This window comes from Nymphalis io, chromosome 7, assembly GCF_905147045.1.
Source record: "Nymphalis io chromosome 7, ilAglIoxx1.1, whole genome shotgun sequence".
In the NCBI taxonomy this organism is placed as follows: Eukaryota; Metazoa; Arthropoda; class Insecta; order Lepidoptera; family Nymphalidae; genus Nymphalis; species Nymphalis io.
In genome coordinates, this window is record NC_065894.1 from 4,959,656 (window position 1) to 4,975,340 (window position 15,685).

Below are 15,685 nucleotides of genomic sequence, written 5' to 3' on the forward strand. Positions count from 1 at the left end.
AGTTATTTAACTTGTGTATTTATATAGGATCTTTCAACTCGGTTCTTATCTCAGAGTTGATGGAAGTTAGGCACTTGAAAACTTACCGTGCCGTCCAAATTGATTTCGTTTGAAACTTTAAACTGGAAAAGCTACGAACTGATAACTTCATTTTGAGTTAGCTAAAAATACATCGCTTTTAATTATGCAAAGAGGAAGTAAGTAAACTTTATAGTAACTAAAGTATTTCCGTTTGCCTTTTTCCGAGGGAAATGACAGACAAAGCAAGAATGATAGTTTACTTTTTACGACAATATTTTGTATCCGACTATATATTGCAAGGTTGTTTATTTTCATTTTAGAGATAAGTGAATTCTACTGAGCCTAAACAGCTGGAAATCCAACAATAACTCTTTTTATCAATTAAGAGCTTGACGATGAAATCAAATTATTAAATTTTATACAAAATTATAATCATATTATCGATTATATATGAAAATCGATTGCTACTAATTACGAAGTCTATGGTTTTTTATTCTATTTAAGATCTAGGTAGATAATTTTGTGTAAAATAAACCTTACATGTAGGTGATTTTTTATAAATAAATTTAAATGTATCTGTGAGAAACATTCAAATTTATATCTGTATAAGCAAGGCTGTGTTAAACCAAGTTAAAGGTCCTAGAGTTTGGGGGTTACATTTCGGAGCCCCTGCGAGGCCAGAAACTCTGGTATCGTGTACCACGTTTACCGTAAGTCGGAAGTAATTGTAATATATAGACAATTATACTTATGCTTTCAAAATTTTGTAACCTTAATTCAAAACAAAAAGCATCTAGTCGACAAAAATTAATTATTAAACAATATTATTTGTTAAATTTCTCGAGTAAGTGTTATTCTTGATATTCCTATAATCTACAGGAATCGTATTAGTAACGAGGGACTGACGAGAAATAAGATATGCTGATGATGACTTTTATCCCGCTTTCCTAGCAATGTAGCACTATATATAACCATTTGATACGAAAAAATATATCTATTACTTTAATTTTTGATTACTAAATTAACATGGTGAGCTCGTAAAGAATGCTTACAGTCAAAAAGTTGTATGGTTCTCTGCAGATCCATTTGATCCAGATACAATTCGCTAGTCAAGCCTTTTTGTGATAATTAATAGAAATGTAAGGAAACGCATATCCAGCAAGCTTAAAATAATTTCAAATATTTCAAAACATAAACATAATATTTTAAATTTAGTTTTAAATTTAAGATTGTCTCTTTGGTCCACTGGGTAGCTTATAGACCTCAAGTCTTGGATTAGGCCAATAAAAATTTATTAGGTTCTACTTTCGAAAACATTTCTATAGATGCCTGTAGTCAGGAAGCTGGCAAAAGGTTGGCACATAAAGACGTTGATCCTGCGATCGAATTCCTTCTGGTTATGTAGAAGCCGAGATGGCCCTGTGGTAAGAACGCGTGAATCTTAACCGATGATCGTGGGTTCAAACCCGGGCAAGCACCACTGAATTTTCATGTGCTTAATTTGTGATTATAATTCATCTCGTGCTTTACGGTGAAGGAAAACATCGTGAGGAAACCTGCATGTGTCTAATTTCACTGAAGTTCTGCCACATGTGAATTCTACCAACCCGCATTGGAGCAGCGTGGTGGAATAAGCTCCAAACCTTCTCCTCAAAAAGAGGAGAGGAGGCCTTTAGCCCAGCAGTGGGACATTCACAGGCTGTTACGGTACGGTACGGTATGTAGGATACGCTGTCCAATCGGACTATTAATTACAGTGAGGATGCACTTGTGCTCACGCTTACACTCGAGTATTATAATTTGCCAACTGCACAGGGTTGGCTAGAGTTCCTTAAGATCGATCAGCATGGCTGAAATTGCTTAGACGAACTATTTCATGTAACACTGTTCGTGTACTTATAAAATAAAATAAATATACTTTGATACCTGATTACCGTCTAATGGATTAAATTGATCGTTAAATTAATAAAATATCAACGTCAATAATACATGAATAGCAAACAAAACCGGTCGATGTTTTTAAGCGAAACAAATAATGCTTGCAAAATGATGTGGAAACAATTTCTGTTATATTGATTGGAGTTCAATAATGCGGTGCAATCAGTAAACTGCGATTGTAACCTGTTCAATGATGCTTTAAAAGGTAATTTACAATAAATTGTGATATAATTTACGTTTCCTATACACTTGAATATGGAAAACTATTTTTTTATTTAGTCTCAAGAATGTGTATAATATAAATTATTGAAATAGCTTTAAATTACAAAAGAATGTTGTTCTTATACAAAAGTTAAATAATAAAATAAATGGTTCTTATTTTATTTTACAATATTTTCATAATATGTTTATATACTTGCAGTCTTTTCAAAAATTTTTTCGACTTTTTAATAGAGCTATAATCGGTAAAGTGATTGGCATTAATAAATTTGCATTAATCGAATATGCTTGGTATAAATATGAATGTACGGTAAACTTGCTGAATACCGATCGCGAAACGTAAATGTGGCCTATTTCTATTAATAATTAACAATTTAAATCAATTTTGATTTAACTATATTAGAAAAACAGCTCGTAGCAACCAACTATTAGAACTTTGGTAAAATTAAAAGTTAGGCGAGTGATGTGTCACTCAATCTTCAGACTTGGATCTCCAAATATGGTCCTTGTGGGTAGTCCAAATGATACAGGACAAATATAGTACATTACTGTTATGTCATTATCAATAGAACATATGTATATTTTAATATACAAAGTCCAAAAATTAATTTAAATACATTCAGTTTTCGGTTTATTAGTATTCATGAATTCATGGACCGCTCAACTAAAATGTATCATGTGTACAATTATTCCATTTAGTTTTTACAATTTTGAGGAAAGTAAAATTTCAACAATTTATATGGTCATTAATTTCATTGTTTTTTTTTTTAATTATAAATTGTACTTAATATTTAATAAAAAGAATATTATAAGTATAATTAAATTTTAATCCTGATCAATGCATATCATCATCAACAGTTCGTTTTCCACTGCTGGACATAGGCCTCTTAAATGGCTCGCCACTGATCTCGATCTTCAGCTCTAAATATTCGCCGCCGCCAGCCACATTGCGTATATCGTCACTCCACCTAACTGGAGGGCGTCCTAATCTACGTTTGCCAAGGCGTAATCTCCACTCCAGCAATGCATATCGACTAAAAATATTTAATTTGTTATATTCATTTCATTTGAATAATTTTAGGTCGAGTTATTTATAGGTTAGGATTAAATTTCCAATAACCCTTGATTTATTACATTTATTCATTCTAAATATTTTTGAGTTAATCTTTTTTTTGTAAGATATACCACCGGCTAATCACTAAAGACTTGTAAAATACATTTCATCGTAATTTTTTCCTTTAAATGAGGCGTGAAGAGGTATCTTGTAGGCTGGCAAGGCGGGGGCGGCTACTGCAGTCATTCGTCCCGACTGAACTGGCCGTCGTTGCGTTTGGACTCTACTAGTATTTATGTGTTTTGCTTCTGCATAATTATTATAAAAAGTTGTAACGAAGCTTATCAGTTAGAGTAAGAAAAATGTAATCACGTTAATCTTGATACAATAGTTTGTCATCGTGTCAAATACCTTTAAAATTGAATATGAGTTATCATAATAACATGTATAACCAAATGTTTTTACATAATGTTTTTACAACAACGCTCATAAAAATACTTAACGAAGTAATGTAACAAAGATTTTTAGTCTTTGATTCAAAACAATGTAGAATTTATTCACACAACACATATTAAGCAATAATAATATTTTTGTCTCCCTTAAACTTGTAACATTACAATTTCCGTTTTAACTGTACCAATCAGTATATCATTTTAATATCAAACCACTTTGAAATGTTTACGGCGCTGTGAAACAAATTTCATCTACGTTGATGGATTTGCATGCATGCTGCATATGATAACTACAGCGAATATTTAGCTCCGATTCGAACGCAAATTACTGATATTAGCGCTTTGTGATATTTAAGCTAGCTTGAATTACATTACTGCTACTTCGGATAGTATTATTCAAATATATACCTAATTATGAAGCCGACGAAAGATTGCGACTTTAACACTTCTTCCTCAGTATAACCATCGTTGGCACAATTCACGACTGTACTACAAAAACGCAAACGTATAGCTATTGGTTATTAAAATAATAATTAAATGGAATTGCATTTTAATTTGTATTTAATGAATTAATTAAATTATTAACAAAAAATAACTGAAAAGGCTCGAACGCAAATGTCTCTGGAGATAGTATTTTTGTTTCAGCTTTGTCATAATTAAACAGTAGAAAATTAGTCTACGATATATTTGGTTTGTCTTACATGTCTTTTTATGTAGTTTTTATTTTTATTATAAATAAAATGCTGTATAGATTTTAAATGAGAGCTTAATTAAATTATAATTATGCTATAACGTGTCGGAGGCTTTTAATTATTTAGGAGTCTCTCAAGATATGCGAGACGGGCGGAATATTCACATATACATATACGTACTTCTAAAACACAAGTATCTTTAGACACAGACATTTGTTAAAGATAATTAAAATTTTGCATTCTAAATGAGATAATACTTCTTCCAGCGCCAATGTCTATAGGCGGTGGTGACCATTGACCATCAGGTGGCCCATTTGTCCTAACGACTACTTATTTAATAAAAAAATGCCTCGATACGCCTACCTAAGGTTGTAGATCTCGAGGTCCTGAGTCAAACTCTGAGTGAGGTCTAGATATGTACTTAGGATTTTCTGCAAAGATATTCAGCCGAAGCTGGGAAGACACTACTGTGCATAGCATGTAAAGCTGTTGTTTCAGCACCTGAATAGATGTATTCCTCTTGGGTTGGACTGCCGAGATCGAGAGAATGGAGAGAGAGAGACCTATTCGAACACACATGTGGACCTGCATAATGTAACCTGCATAATTAGTCTCTGTCGAAAATGGCCGCTTTGACATTATTTTTACAAATTCATTTCATTTATCTTTTGATATAAAGTTTACCATTTTATTTATTTTCGGTCGAGTATTTTTTTGAACTCGCTTTTTGCTTTTTCGACGATTTGGCAAAGTATATATTTTTGAGTACACTTGTAGACCGCTCAACTGAATTCCAAATGGATAGCATGTTGGCGGTAAACCGCGTTTGGTACAACATAGTCCTTTATATCCTCTCATGTGAAAAGGGTTTTGGGAAGGCTACAAACGACACCTTACCCAGAAGAAACTGGACTCAGTAATGAGGACTATAGAATTTAAAATCGCTTGCGATCAATATATTTCTTGACTTTCATATCAAAACTAAGCAGTGTATAAGAATATTTTTCTGTTTGTTTTCGGTTCGGAGATTGCGCCTGCAGTGAATTTAAATAGCGGCGTCCGTAAAATATGCAAGAGATATCGGTCTCATATAGTTTTATTTTAACCAGTTGCCGGAGTATGGCACAGCAATAACTTTTTTAATCATATTTTTATGGCGCTTCGTGTCAAATGAATTTTTAAATTCTGCTTCGTATGCATGTTAGTAGTTTGAGTTTGAATTTCAAATGAACTTTATCAACTTCATACACATATTATTTTTATACTGATTAATTGTGCAGTTCATTTGTGGTTCCAGTTGGTTAAACTTTTAATTATGTACATATATTATAATACTGGCTGGAAATAAAAATATGCAGGCAATTTAAAAATTAACTCAATCAAAATAATTGAAATCTACACCAATGGCATGCACTACATGTATAAGGGGATTTGTATAATTAAAGAAAAAAATATATAATGGGCATCTTGTTATAAAAATATATTGGTGTAAAATTACTTAAATACTTTTGAAAAGTAAGTAAGCTAGTGATGTACGGTTATTCGTACAGTGACTACTATTCAGTCACGGGTTTACGAACAAAGCCCTCGAGGGAGCTGTGTCGGTGAAATATCGCTTTTGTAAGGCAACCTTACCGGAACTTTAACAATAATTATACTATATCCTGGCTCTATATAATTAAATATAACTTTGGAATCCAGGTGAATTATCGACTTATGTTAACTTTATAAGCAAATTTGAATGAATTTAGTTGTTACGTACCAATAGAGCTAAAATAGTTTGAAATTATAAAAATAATAATTTCTGCCAAGCATTAGCAGTAATAGCACGTATTAGTTACCTTGTCAGTGCATATCTGTAATTGGTATATATACATATATACGATAGATGTTACTAAAAGATGCTACTAAATTCAAAAGTGATTAATATATGTACCGTAGATGTACCTTTTCAAATAAATAAGTAAAAATTAATAAACATGCGTTTTCTTTTATAATTTTAATGAAATAATTCTCTTCTTAAAGTATCATTTTTTTATGTGGCAGCTATTACTTAATTTTTTTTTTAAATATTTATCAATAAATGATATATTTAGTTTTAAGTATTTTAAATTACGTATAGTCATCTTTATTCATGTATTCTATATTTAAAAATATATATAAAAAAAATACTCATTAAAAATATATATAGAAAACACATTCTCTTCTTAATTTTTTTTTATATCCATAATTTACAATATTCTCAAAAACGTTTATCGTATAAATCGCTTCATTACGTTTTAATAAATAGTTGTGATTGACGTTTTCATATGACAATTTTAGTAAACGATAAATAATAAACGTCTATAGATACAAGTAAGATAATAGTTTGAATATGCAAGAGGGCTTTGACACGTTTTACGAGAATTAGTGACTTTGTTATACAAATTGACACTAGATCGTCGGGCGACAGGTTGCCATCACCCTTACATAGCAAGGTGTCGTGTTTGCCTGATTGAACCGTACTAGATTGGGAAATCTGTTTGGGAAAACACCTTATATTAGAATATATTATGCACATACATCCATATATATACATATTTGCATCTGAAAGAGATCGTTTATATATTTCATGCCATTCATATTGTAATAGATATAATTTTTAAATTTCAAAATTAATGTACTATTATAAAAAATGTATTTTCATTGCACTCATAAATAACTATTGTATATAATCAGCGACTGCTCACGGCGTTTTATATAAGAAAATAACATTGCAGTTTGAATTACAAAAGAAAATATTAAGATCACAATATATTAAAATTAGCCAATTCGCTCAAGATGTCGCTGTCAAACAACAACGACAACAAAATTACAACAATGATGTATTTTATTTCGCCATTTATAAAAATATCAATTATTTATTAATTGTATTCATAGTTTTTCAGTTTCAGTTTTTCATTTTAAATAAGTTGTTTATTTTATTTCCGTAATGGATTGATTAAAATGTATTGATGCAATTATGTTTCAGGCGGTTGATAGCTTATTTTGTTATTACTTATACTTAGTAGTTTACAGGTCATTTATGTATGTTTTGGATTTTTTTTGTATTAAGAAATTCATTTAGCTAAATGACAATTTATATTAATACACTGTTTTCAATGTATTAATAAGGGTTTATTTACACATATTTTGTAATTTATTGAAAATCTTCCAACTAGTTAAGTTTGTTAGAAATTTTCTTAATTCATATTTTTTTATTCTAATGGGTAGGAAAAGCCATGGAATGGCCTTTTCATGGTAAGTTGTCACCACTGTCCTTTAAAATAGGCGATGTAAGAAATATTAACCATTCTTTAGATGGCCAATGCTCCACTTACTGACTTGTGGCTGTAATTACACTGGCTCACTGACCCTTCAAACCGGAATAGAGCAATAGTAAATAGTGCTATTTAATGGCCGAATAAGTGTTGAGTAGATAGTTGTGGTATCTATCCAGATGGGCTTGCACCAAGTTACATATTTTTAACACTTTTAAAATTATGGATTGTCATATACTTTATGTGTGTTAAGGAATACGTAAAATAAAAGCCGCAATATTTTGAATATTGGCTCTTTACGGCTTTGTTTATCCCACACGATAAACACGAGCGGTATTTAGGACTCGGGCTTGACTTCAACCACTGAATATTCCAAACAAAGCTTGCCTGTATGGGCTTCATGCAGCTGTCTGTTTTGTTTTTCCGTTTAAACACGGATTTGCCGAGGCTATGACTATTCCATCTGCAACGCTGGCATGTTGTGCGCTTTCACATATTTATTAAACAAATCTTCAAATATAGTGATTTAATTAAAAACAGCAAATATCAACATTAATACTTGGTTTATTCGACAAGAGAAATTTAAATATTTATTTAAGAGAATTCTAGGGTGCGTTGATATGTTTTTAAGCGTAACGCTTACGATGATATTAAAATATCAAGGTCGCATTTGGACGCAACATATATGTATGTAACGGTTTGACTTTGTAGATAATAGTTTAAAATGTCAAAGATTAACCATTTCCAAATCCAGATTTGATTTATATTGTTAAAAAATAAAGTAGCCTCTAAATGTTAACTGCTGGGCTAAGGCCCAACTGCCTTTACTTTTGAGGGTAAGGTTTGGAGTTTATTCCACCATGCCACTGCAATGCAGATTGGTGCATACATATGGCAGAGTCGCAGTATCCCAAACTTGCAGGTTTCCTCACGGTGTTTTTCATAACCGCCCAACACGTGATAAGTTATAAGCCCAAATTAAGCATTTCACAATTCAGTGGTGTTTGAACGTGCAATCATTGTTTAAGATTCAAGTGTTCTAACCAATAAGCAATCTCGTCTTTATATATATTGTTTATATATAACAAATATTAATTAGTACTGAAATTAAATATTACAAATGAGATAAACTCGGATATGATGACTGGTTTTGTACTATTAGGAAAATTTAAAGAGGAAATTGCTAAACATCGGGACGAAATGACAAACGTGACTTGGGTGTTAAATTACGAGGCCTCATGGTATGCCCCTAAGTAAATAACATAACTTTAAGTAGAAACTTTGCTTGCTAGTATATGTTGGGTTTTATGGAATGCGTGATATTACTTGAGCTGTGTTGGTACGTGGTTTTGCGTACGTATGGTCGTAAAGAATATGTGTTTTCGTTTATGAGGGAAACAAGTACCAGCACTGGAAAGCGACCTTTATCAGGGTAGCGTTGTCTGTTTTGCGTTATTTAGTTGCTAATTGACGTATCATTAGAGCCTCGAGCTCAGCAGCCATGCATGTTAAAACGTGTCTCTGTAGCACTTCATCTAATAGATTCTGAAGTAAAATTGTGCCCGCTGCAGTTCCCCTTTGTCTTCTGGATCTGAAAATGTATCAGCAAAAATTGATTTTTAGCTTAAAATTTTTATATCAGCGCAGGCGTGAATAAGTAAATACAATTTACCATATTGATGGTTTTTCTTTTACAATCAATTGAAATCACCCTCTCAACAAAATATTTACATGTCCTGTTTTTCATTGTTGTATGACGTTTTAAACTATAAAATAAATATTTTATTCAATAACAAAAGTGATCACGAAAAGATCAAATATAATGGTTTTTTTTGCAGATTTTTTTATATAGGTATATTCTAATATAGATATATGATTAAAATATTATCTCAAGAAAATTTAAATATTTATTGTTTCAAATAACAAAAATATACCGGAGGGAAATATAGACGATTTGTTAAATTTAAATTTTTATGATAATATTCCGCGGTAATAAACCGATTTCTATGTTAAAAATTTGGTTGTTCTTTTATTTTAATATGCAAAGTGTGAAGCTATGCAAATTATTTTGTATATTATTTGTGCCGTTTTGCATTTCTTTTACAAATATGTATTGTTTTTATTGGTAATATTTATATGAAGCAGTTATACGACTCTCATTTTGTATGTTCATTTTGTTTTTAATTATCTTGTAATCTTATAATCAAGCTTGGATTTTTATTTTACTGTAAGTTAAAATTTTGAGTCTTTTAGAAGGTCCGGTATAATATGTTTATTTTATTTTTTATTTTTTTTATAAAATAGGAAGGTGGATGAGCATATGGGCTACCTGATGGTAAGTGGTCACCAACGCCCATAGAAATGTTAACCATCGCTTAAATCACCAATGCGCCACCAACCTTGAGAACTAAGATGTTATATCCCTTGTGCCTGTAATTACACCGGCTCACTCATCCTTCAAACCGAAACACAACAATACCAAGTACTGCTGTTTTGCGGTAGAATATCTGATGAGTGGGTGGTACCTACCCAGACGAGCGTGTACAAAGCTTTACCACCCACTCGATGGTCAGACGATTTCAGAAAAATGGCGGGTTCTCAATGGATGCGTTCAGCACAGGACCGATACAATTGGCGCGCCTGTGAGAAGTCCTATGTCCAGCAGTGGATTAATGTGGGCTGAATATGATGATAATGATAAGTTTGACAGAAAAGTTTTTTTCAAACGCTACGAATAAAAATGCACTTATAAATATTTGTCTTAGTAACATACATTTAATTAAAAATGATTGCATTTTTCATTTCCTGAGTAATTAGTATTTTAATTAACGCTATATATACGTGATAGGAGTAGAAACGTAGAATACAGACGCTATATATTTTCGTCGTCATTATATAATACGTCATCATCCTTTTCTCGTCTACTGCTGGACATAGGTCTCTCTAATGGCACGCCACTGCGCTCGATCTTCAGCTCTCAATCTCCAACCGCTGCCAGCCACCTTCGTCACTCCACCTAGCTGGAGGGCGTCCTACGCTACGTTTACGCTACGTCGTTATACATATTGTTAATTATATAGTCGTCTATTTTATTTTCTGTCTGTAATTAATAAAGAACTTTATATTCTCATTATGAAGGTAAGGTTTATGAGAACTATAGATATAATAATATGATTTGAGACAACGTGATATCCTCCGGATCGATTTCAGCGAGCCATCTCAAGGGATACGCCATATGCGTAGGACATATTATAAGTGTACAAGTGTGTGCGCAAACACAGGTGCACTCTCTTTTCCCTCACTCTCAATCTCAGTACCGGCATTTAAATTGAGACGGCAAATCCGACACGACTGAAAAGAGTTCAGGCGCAAAACCAATGGCTTTACGTTATCTTGAAAATTATGGTACAGAGAAGTTAACATTTTGTAATTTTAGGTGCTTGATGTGGTCTCCTAAATTAAAGGAGCAAACATATTTTAAAACATTATTCCACAATGTAGTGTACTCCTTTATTGGAGATCATTAGAAATAAATAAATAAAAAATATGAAACCTCTTTTATATCGCATTTGTCAATACTCACTCACTCACTTTTTGACAGTTTACAACAGATATAGACTATTTCAGCTCAATAGAAATTACACAATGTAAATCAGTTCATTATTTATGAATAAAAACTATATGAAATAGAAAATTACTTAATTTATTTTTATGTGTAAAAAAATATTTTCAAAATGCGTTTGTTGCGAAGTGGAATCCGCATGTGGGTACAGCCTAAAGGAAGGGGTAATATTTGTGGGAATAACATCATTGGTAAATATATAATATACTTGTCGTTAAATTGTGTCTTAAAACTTACTCTTAAATTAGAGTTTTAGCATTTGTCAACAAAATGAATTTGCAACGTTAACTAGATAATATAATTAAAGCCATTTACTCTACAGGTCATATCTGTGGTAATGTTGTTTACGGCAATCACAACTCTGATAATTATAACGTGTATGAAAAAACAGTTCAACAGCAATCCGATCGTCGCCATCAACTTGATATTCGGACTTGTAGCAGCTTGCTTATCAACTTACCAGATCATCATCACATTGTTGTTGCTTTGGCAGGCTGTTAAGGTATGAAGTACAACATTTTGTTTTCAACCGCTAAAATATTTCATTAAACTATAAGGTAGACAGCCAAATTCTAAGTTGGTGGTAAGATCACCACCGCCCATATTGGGTTAGGTATTGGTATTGTAAAAATAATCAATCCATTGTACGCGTGCTCAATGTTGACACGCCAAATTAACCTACCTTCGAAACCATAACTGAAGCAGGTTTTGGAAATGATTTTAATTAACATTGTTCAATAGTTGGAATAATCTTAGTAATACTATCTGAATTCATTTGAATAATAATAGCTTATGTAATTTATATATTACTATTTACATAGCTTAGATCAAACAATATATATCAGTACTTATGTACGTAAAGTTATGTAATAGAGGATAGTAAATTGCTCAATCCCTGGACACAGCAGTATTCGAGATCGGAAATCCTTCCATTACGATTTAGTTCCGTTCTCATTGTACATAATTGTTCTAGTATTGAGAATGAAGCAGTTGTGATTTAGGCCATGAAGCTCTATTAAGATAAATCAGCAAGTTTAATAAACTATTTACTGATATTAATAAGTTTTTTTATTAACTAATTGCCTGTGACTCTGTACGCGTGAAATAAGAATGTTATTGTTTTGGTTGTAAAAATATCTTAGAACCCGATCGCAGCGCTATCTACCGGACTTAAGTCGTCATCAGACGTCAAGCAAGGCTTATAAGTGAGGCCGTAAACTGTTGAAACGCATATGGATCTGTTGAGGATCATCTGCGCATACCTGCAGAATCCAACCATAACGCTCTCTTAAAAAAATCTAAAACAGAAATATTTTTTTGGATGATAATCATCTATTTTTTTAATTTTTAATCCAATTTTAATTGTATACTTATTATGAGCTTTTGGGTTGTAGTTTCAGCTGGAACTGAACCACTAACGAAAGTATTCACAGGGAAAGTCGAAAGGCGGTCGGCCTCAGTCTTTCAAATATTGTTTCGCACAGTTTTAAGAAGCGTCGATAACAAATTAATGGGATATTTATTGAACTAATTGTTTTTCCCTTGTATATATAATATTTAATATATTTTATTTATTTGATTTTATGAGTACATAAATGGTCCAGTGATTAGAATACGTGAATCTTAACCGAAAATTACGGGTTCAAAGCCGATACGATTTTTTTCTTTTTTGTTTGTAATTCACCTCGCGTACGGCGATGAAGGAAAACATCGCGATGAAACCTCGCTAAATATAGGATGAAAATCTGATATTTGTACATAATCGGACCCGTAATAAGAGCAGCGTGGTGGAATGAATTCCCAGCAATGGAGGATGGGCAATGAGAAATTGCGGTTATAGGTCTTTATTTACTATTTAATTTTATATTATCTATTTTTACTATAACAATGTTGTAAATAGCAGTATTTTTCAGACAAAGGGCAACATATTCCTGTGTTCATTGTGGTTCGTGTCCCACATATCATTATTGACGATGTACTTTCTCCTGTTCAGCGCGGAGGCTGCAGTCTGCATTGTAAAGAAGCGAATCATTACAGCTGCCTTTACCATTTTTATAGGAATTATATATGAAGGTATCTATTTAGTTTATTTAATTAAATATTAGTGTTTTTCTTCTAGAAAAATTAAAAATAGGTCACACACAACGAATAATAAAATTAGAACGAAATCCGTCAATTCATTTTTAGTTCTGCATAAACATGTGATTAAAGATAATATATTTACAATAATTAAGCGAACAATAGATACAGAACAATAATAAAATAATTCCCCTTCACCTTGTCAGCTAAGTATTAGGTCTGACGATGACATTTATAGAGTCGAAATGCCTACGTTTAAACTTTAAAATAAATATAGGTTCAGGACTCTGTTATTTCTATTACGTTTGTTATATATGTATAATATACATATAATTGGCGTTAACTATTAAAAGACACTCGAAATTTTGAACTGACCTCGGCTTATAATATGAGATACCAGTCCGAATTATATTCCCTTACAAAAAAAAAGGCTTTTGCAGCTTACTTGCCTAACTTCAAAATTCGGTAAAAGTAGAGGATATTCTCGTGACTTTCTTTTAAATAATGTAGGTTTAAAAAACGATTTATTAAAAATAACGTTTTCTGTAATTCTTTCCTAATTTCTGTACAGAATATTTTTAATTTATATAGCTATATATTTTGATAGGATTATATATATGTCATAATACTATGTCACAAATACATAAAACTTTAGTTCGTCTAATTAATTTGTAACTTACCATTTGAATACAAAAACATGATATATCCAACTATTATTAAATAAAAGGTAATATTTAATTATAATAGAAATATAAATAGGTATAAAAACCTTTCCGATAAAACTCTCAATAATTGTAAAAAAATGGCTACTATTCTACAAGTATTTACAAATATTTCTTTAAGTAAATACTAGTATTATCGAGATTTTTTACATAATAAAAATAAAATTACTTACGTTAATAAGTATTCTATGCGAATAAATAAAATTGAAGTGTCTCACTGTGATTTCAATATAACTCTTTTTATGTTAATTTGCGTTACTCAAACCAAAATAACCTTTTTGTTATTTTAGACCACCGTTCCTAACCTAATCATTTAAATCTATACTTACGTGAAAGTAACTGTGTCTGTCTGTCAAGCTTTCACGGCTAAACCTACTTTGATGACATTTAGTATGAAGCAAGCTTGAACCCAAAGGAAGAATATAGGCTAATTTTTTATACGATAAAAATATTACATCAAATGTTTATTTCACATTATTTACTTTTACTATTGTTGTTTCAGCGATATTTATATACTATGCCATTATAGTCAACAGCTACTTGCATTCTTTAAATCAAGCAAGATATTTATAAAAAATGTTATGTAACATTCTATACTGCATTTTATAATTGATGTGATTGTATTTTGTTTAGTACTTTTTTAGTGTTTGTTGGAATTAAACATTGATGATTTTAATTTAAAGACTTTTAATATACCTCTATTGATACTGCTTGTAATCAAAGGATATTTATTTAAATGTAGATGAAAGATAAGGGGATTCTCTTTACTGTTTCGTTAAGAAAATCAACGTAATTGATGGACATGCAATTTTACGAATTAAACAAATTTTAAGTTTGAAATTGATAAAAACATCTGATATTTATTCATTCGTATGAATTTACGTTTAAACTATGGTTTGAAAATTGGTAATGTAACTGTAAATATAAGTCACGATATTCTATGTTTATTGACTTCCCCGTTGATCTAGTGGTTAGTTTATAAGGCAGATTCCGAGATCCTGGTAACTAAATTGAGATAATACCAATAAACAGATATTGAGGTTGATTTAAGTTTCTTCTGTCAAGAAATTCTTCTGATTTATTGTCATGCGCTTGAATTCTTTCCGGTCGTGTCTGATTTGCCGTCATATCGGATAATGAGTAAGTGTGCTTTCTAATAAATCCTGCGCAGTCGACTATTGTCCAATCCGCTTAGAAAAACTGCCAGACTGTAATCATTCAGAAAGACACAAAATAAACATAGTTATAAGCAGTTTATAATGAAACTATTGTCAACTTAAAGGTACGTTACCTGTTTAGGTAAGAGTAAGGTAAGCCGAGTTTTCGGCTCTAGTAGTACAGTACAGTACAATACAGTACAGTACAGTACAGTAACAGCTTGTGAATGTCCCACTGCTGGGCTAAGGCCTTCTCTCCCTTTTTGAGAAAAAGTTATGGAGCTAATTACCCCACGCTGCTCAAATGCGGGTTGGTGGAATACACATGTAGCAGAATGAATGCAGATTTCTTCACGATGTTTTCCTTCATCGTAATTATAATCACAAATTTTTATTTATAATCACAAATTTTTATTTATAATCACAAATT

At 31.6% G+C, this 15,685-nt stretch overlaps 1 protein-coding gene across 1 annotated transcript; it reads left to right on the forward strand.

Annotated features, from left to right (window-relative positions):
* The first annotated feature begins 11,379 nt into the window (after nt 1-11,379).
* Nucleotides 11,380-14,774, forward strand: LOC126769652 (uncharacterized). Its single transcript, XM_050488541.1, has 4 exons — nt 11,380-11,488; nt 11,620-11,799; nt 13,211-13,370; nt 14,601-14,774. The coding sequence occupies exons 1-4, from the start codon at nt 11,387-11,389 to the stop codon at nt 14,669-14,671; spliced, it is 513 nt and encodes a 170-aa protein (XP_050344498.1). The 5' UTR covers nt 11,380-11,386; the 3' UTR covers nt 14,672-14,774.
* The last annotated feature ends 911 nt before the right edge of the window (nt 14,775-15,685 follow it).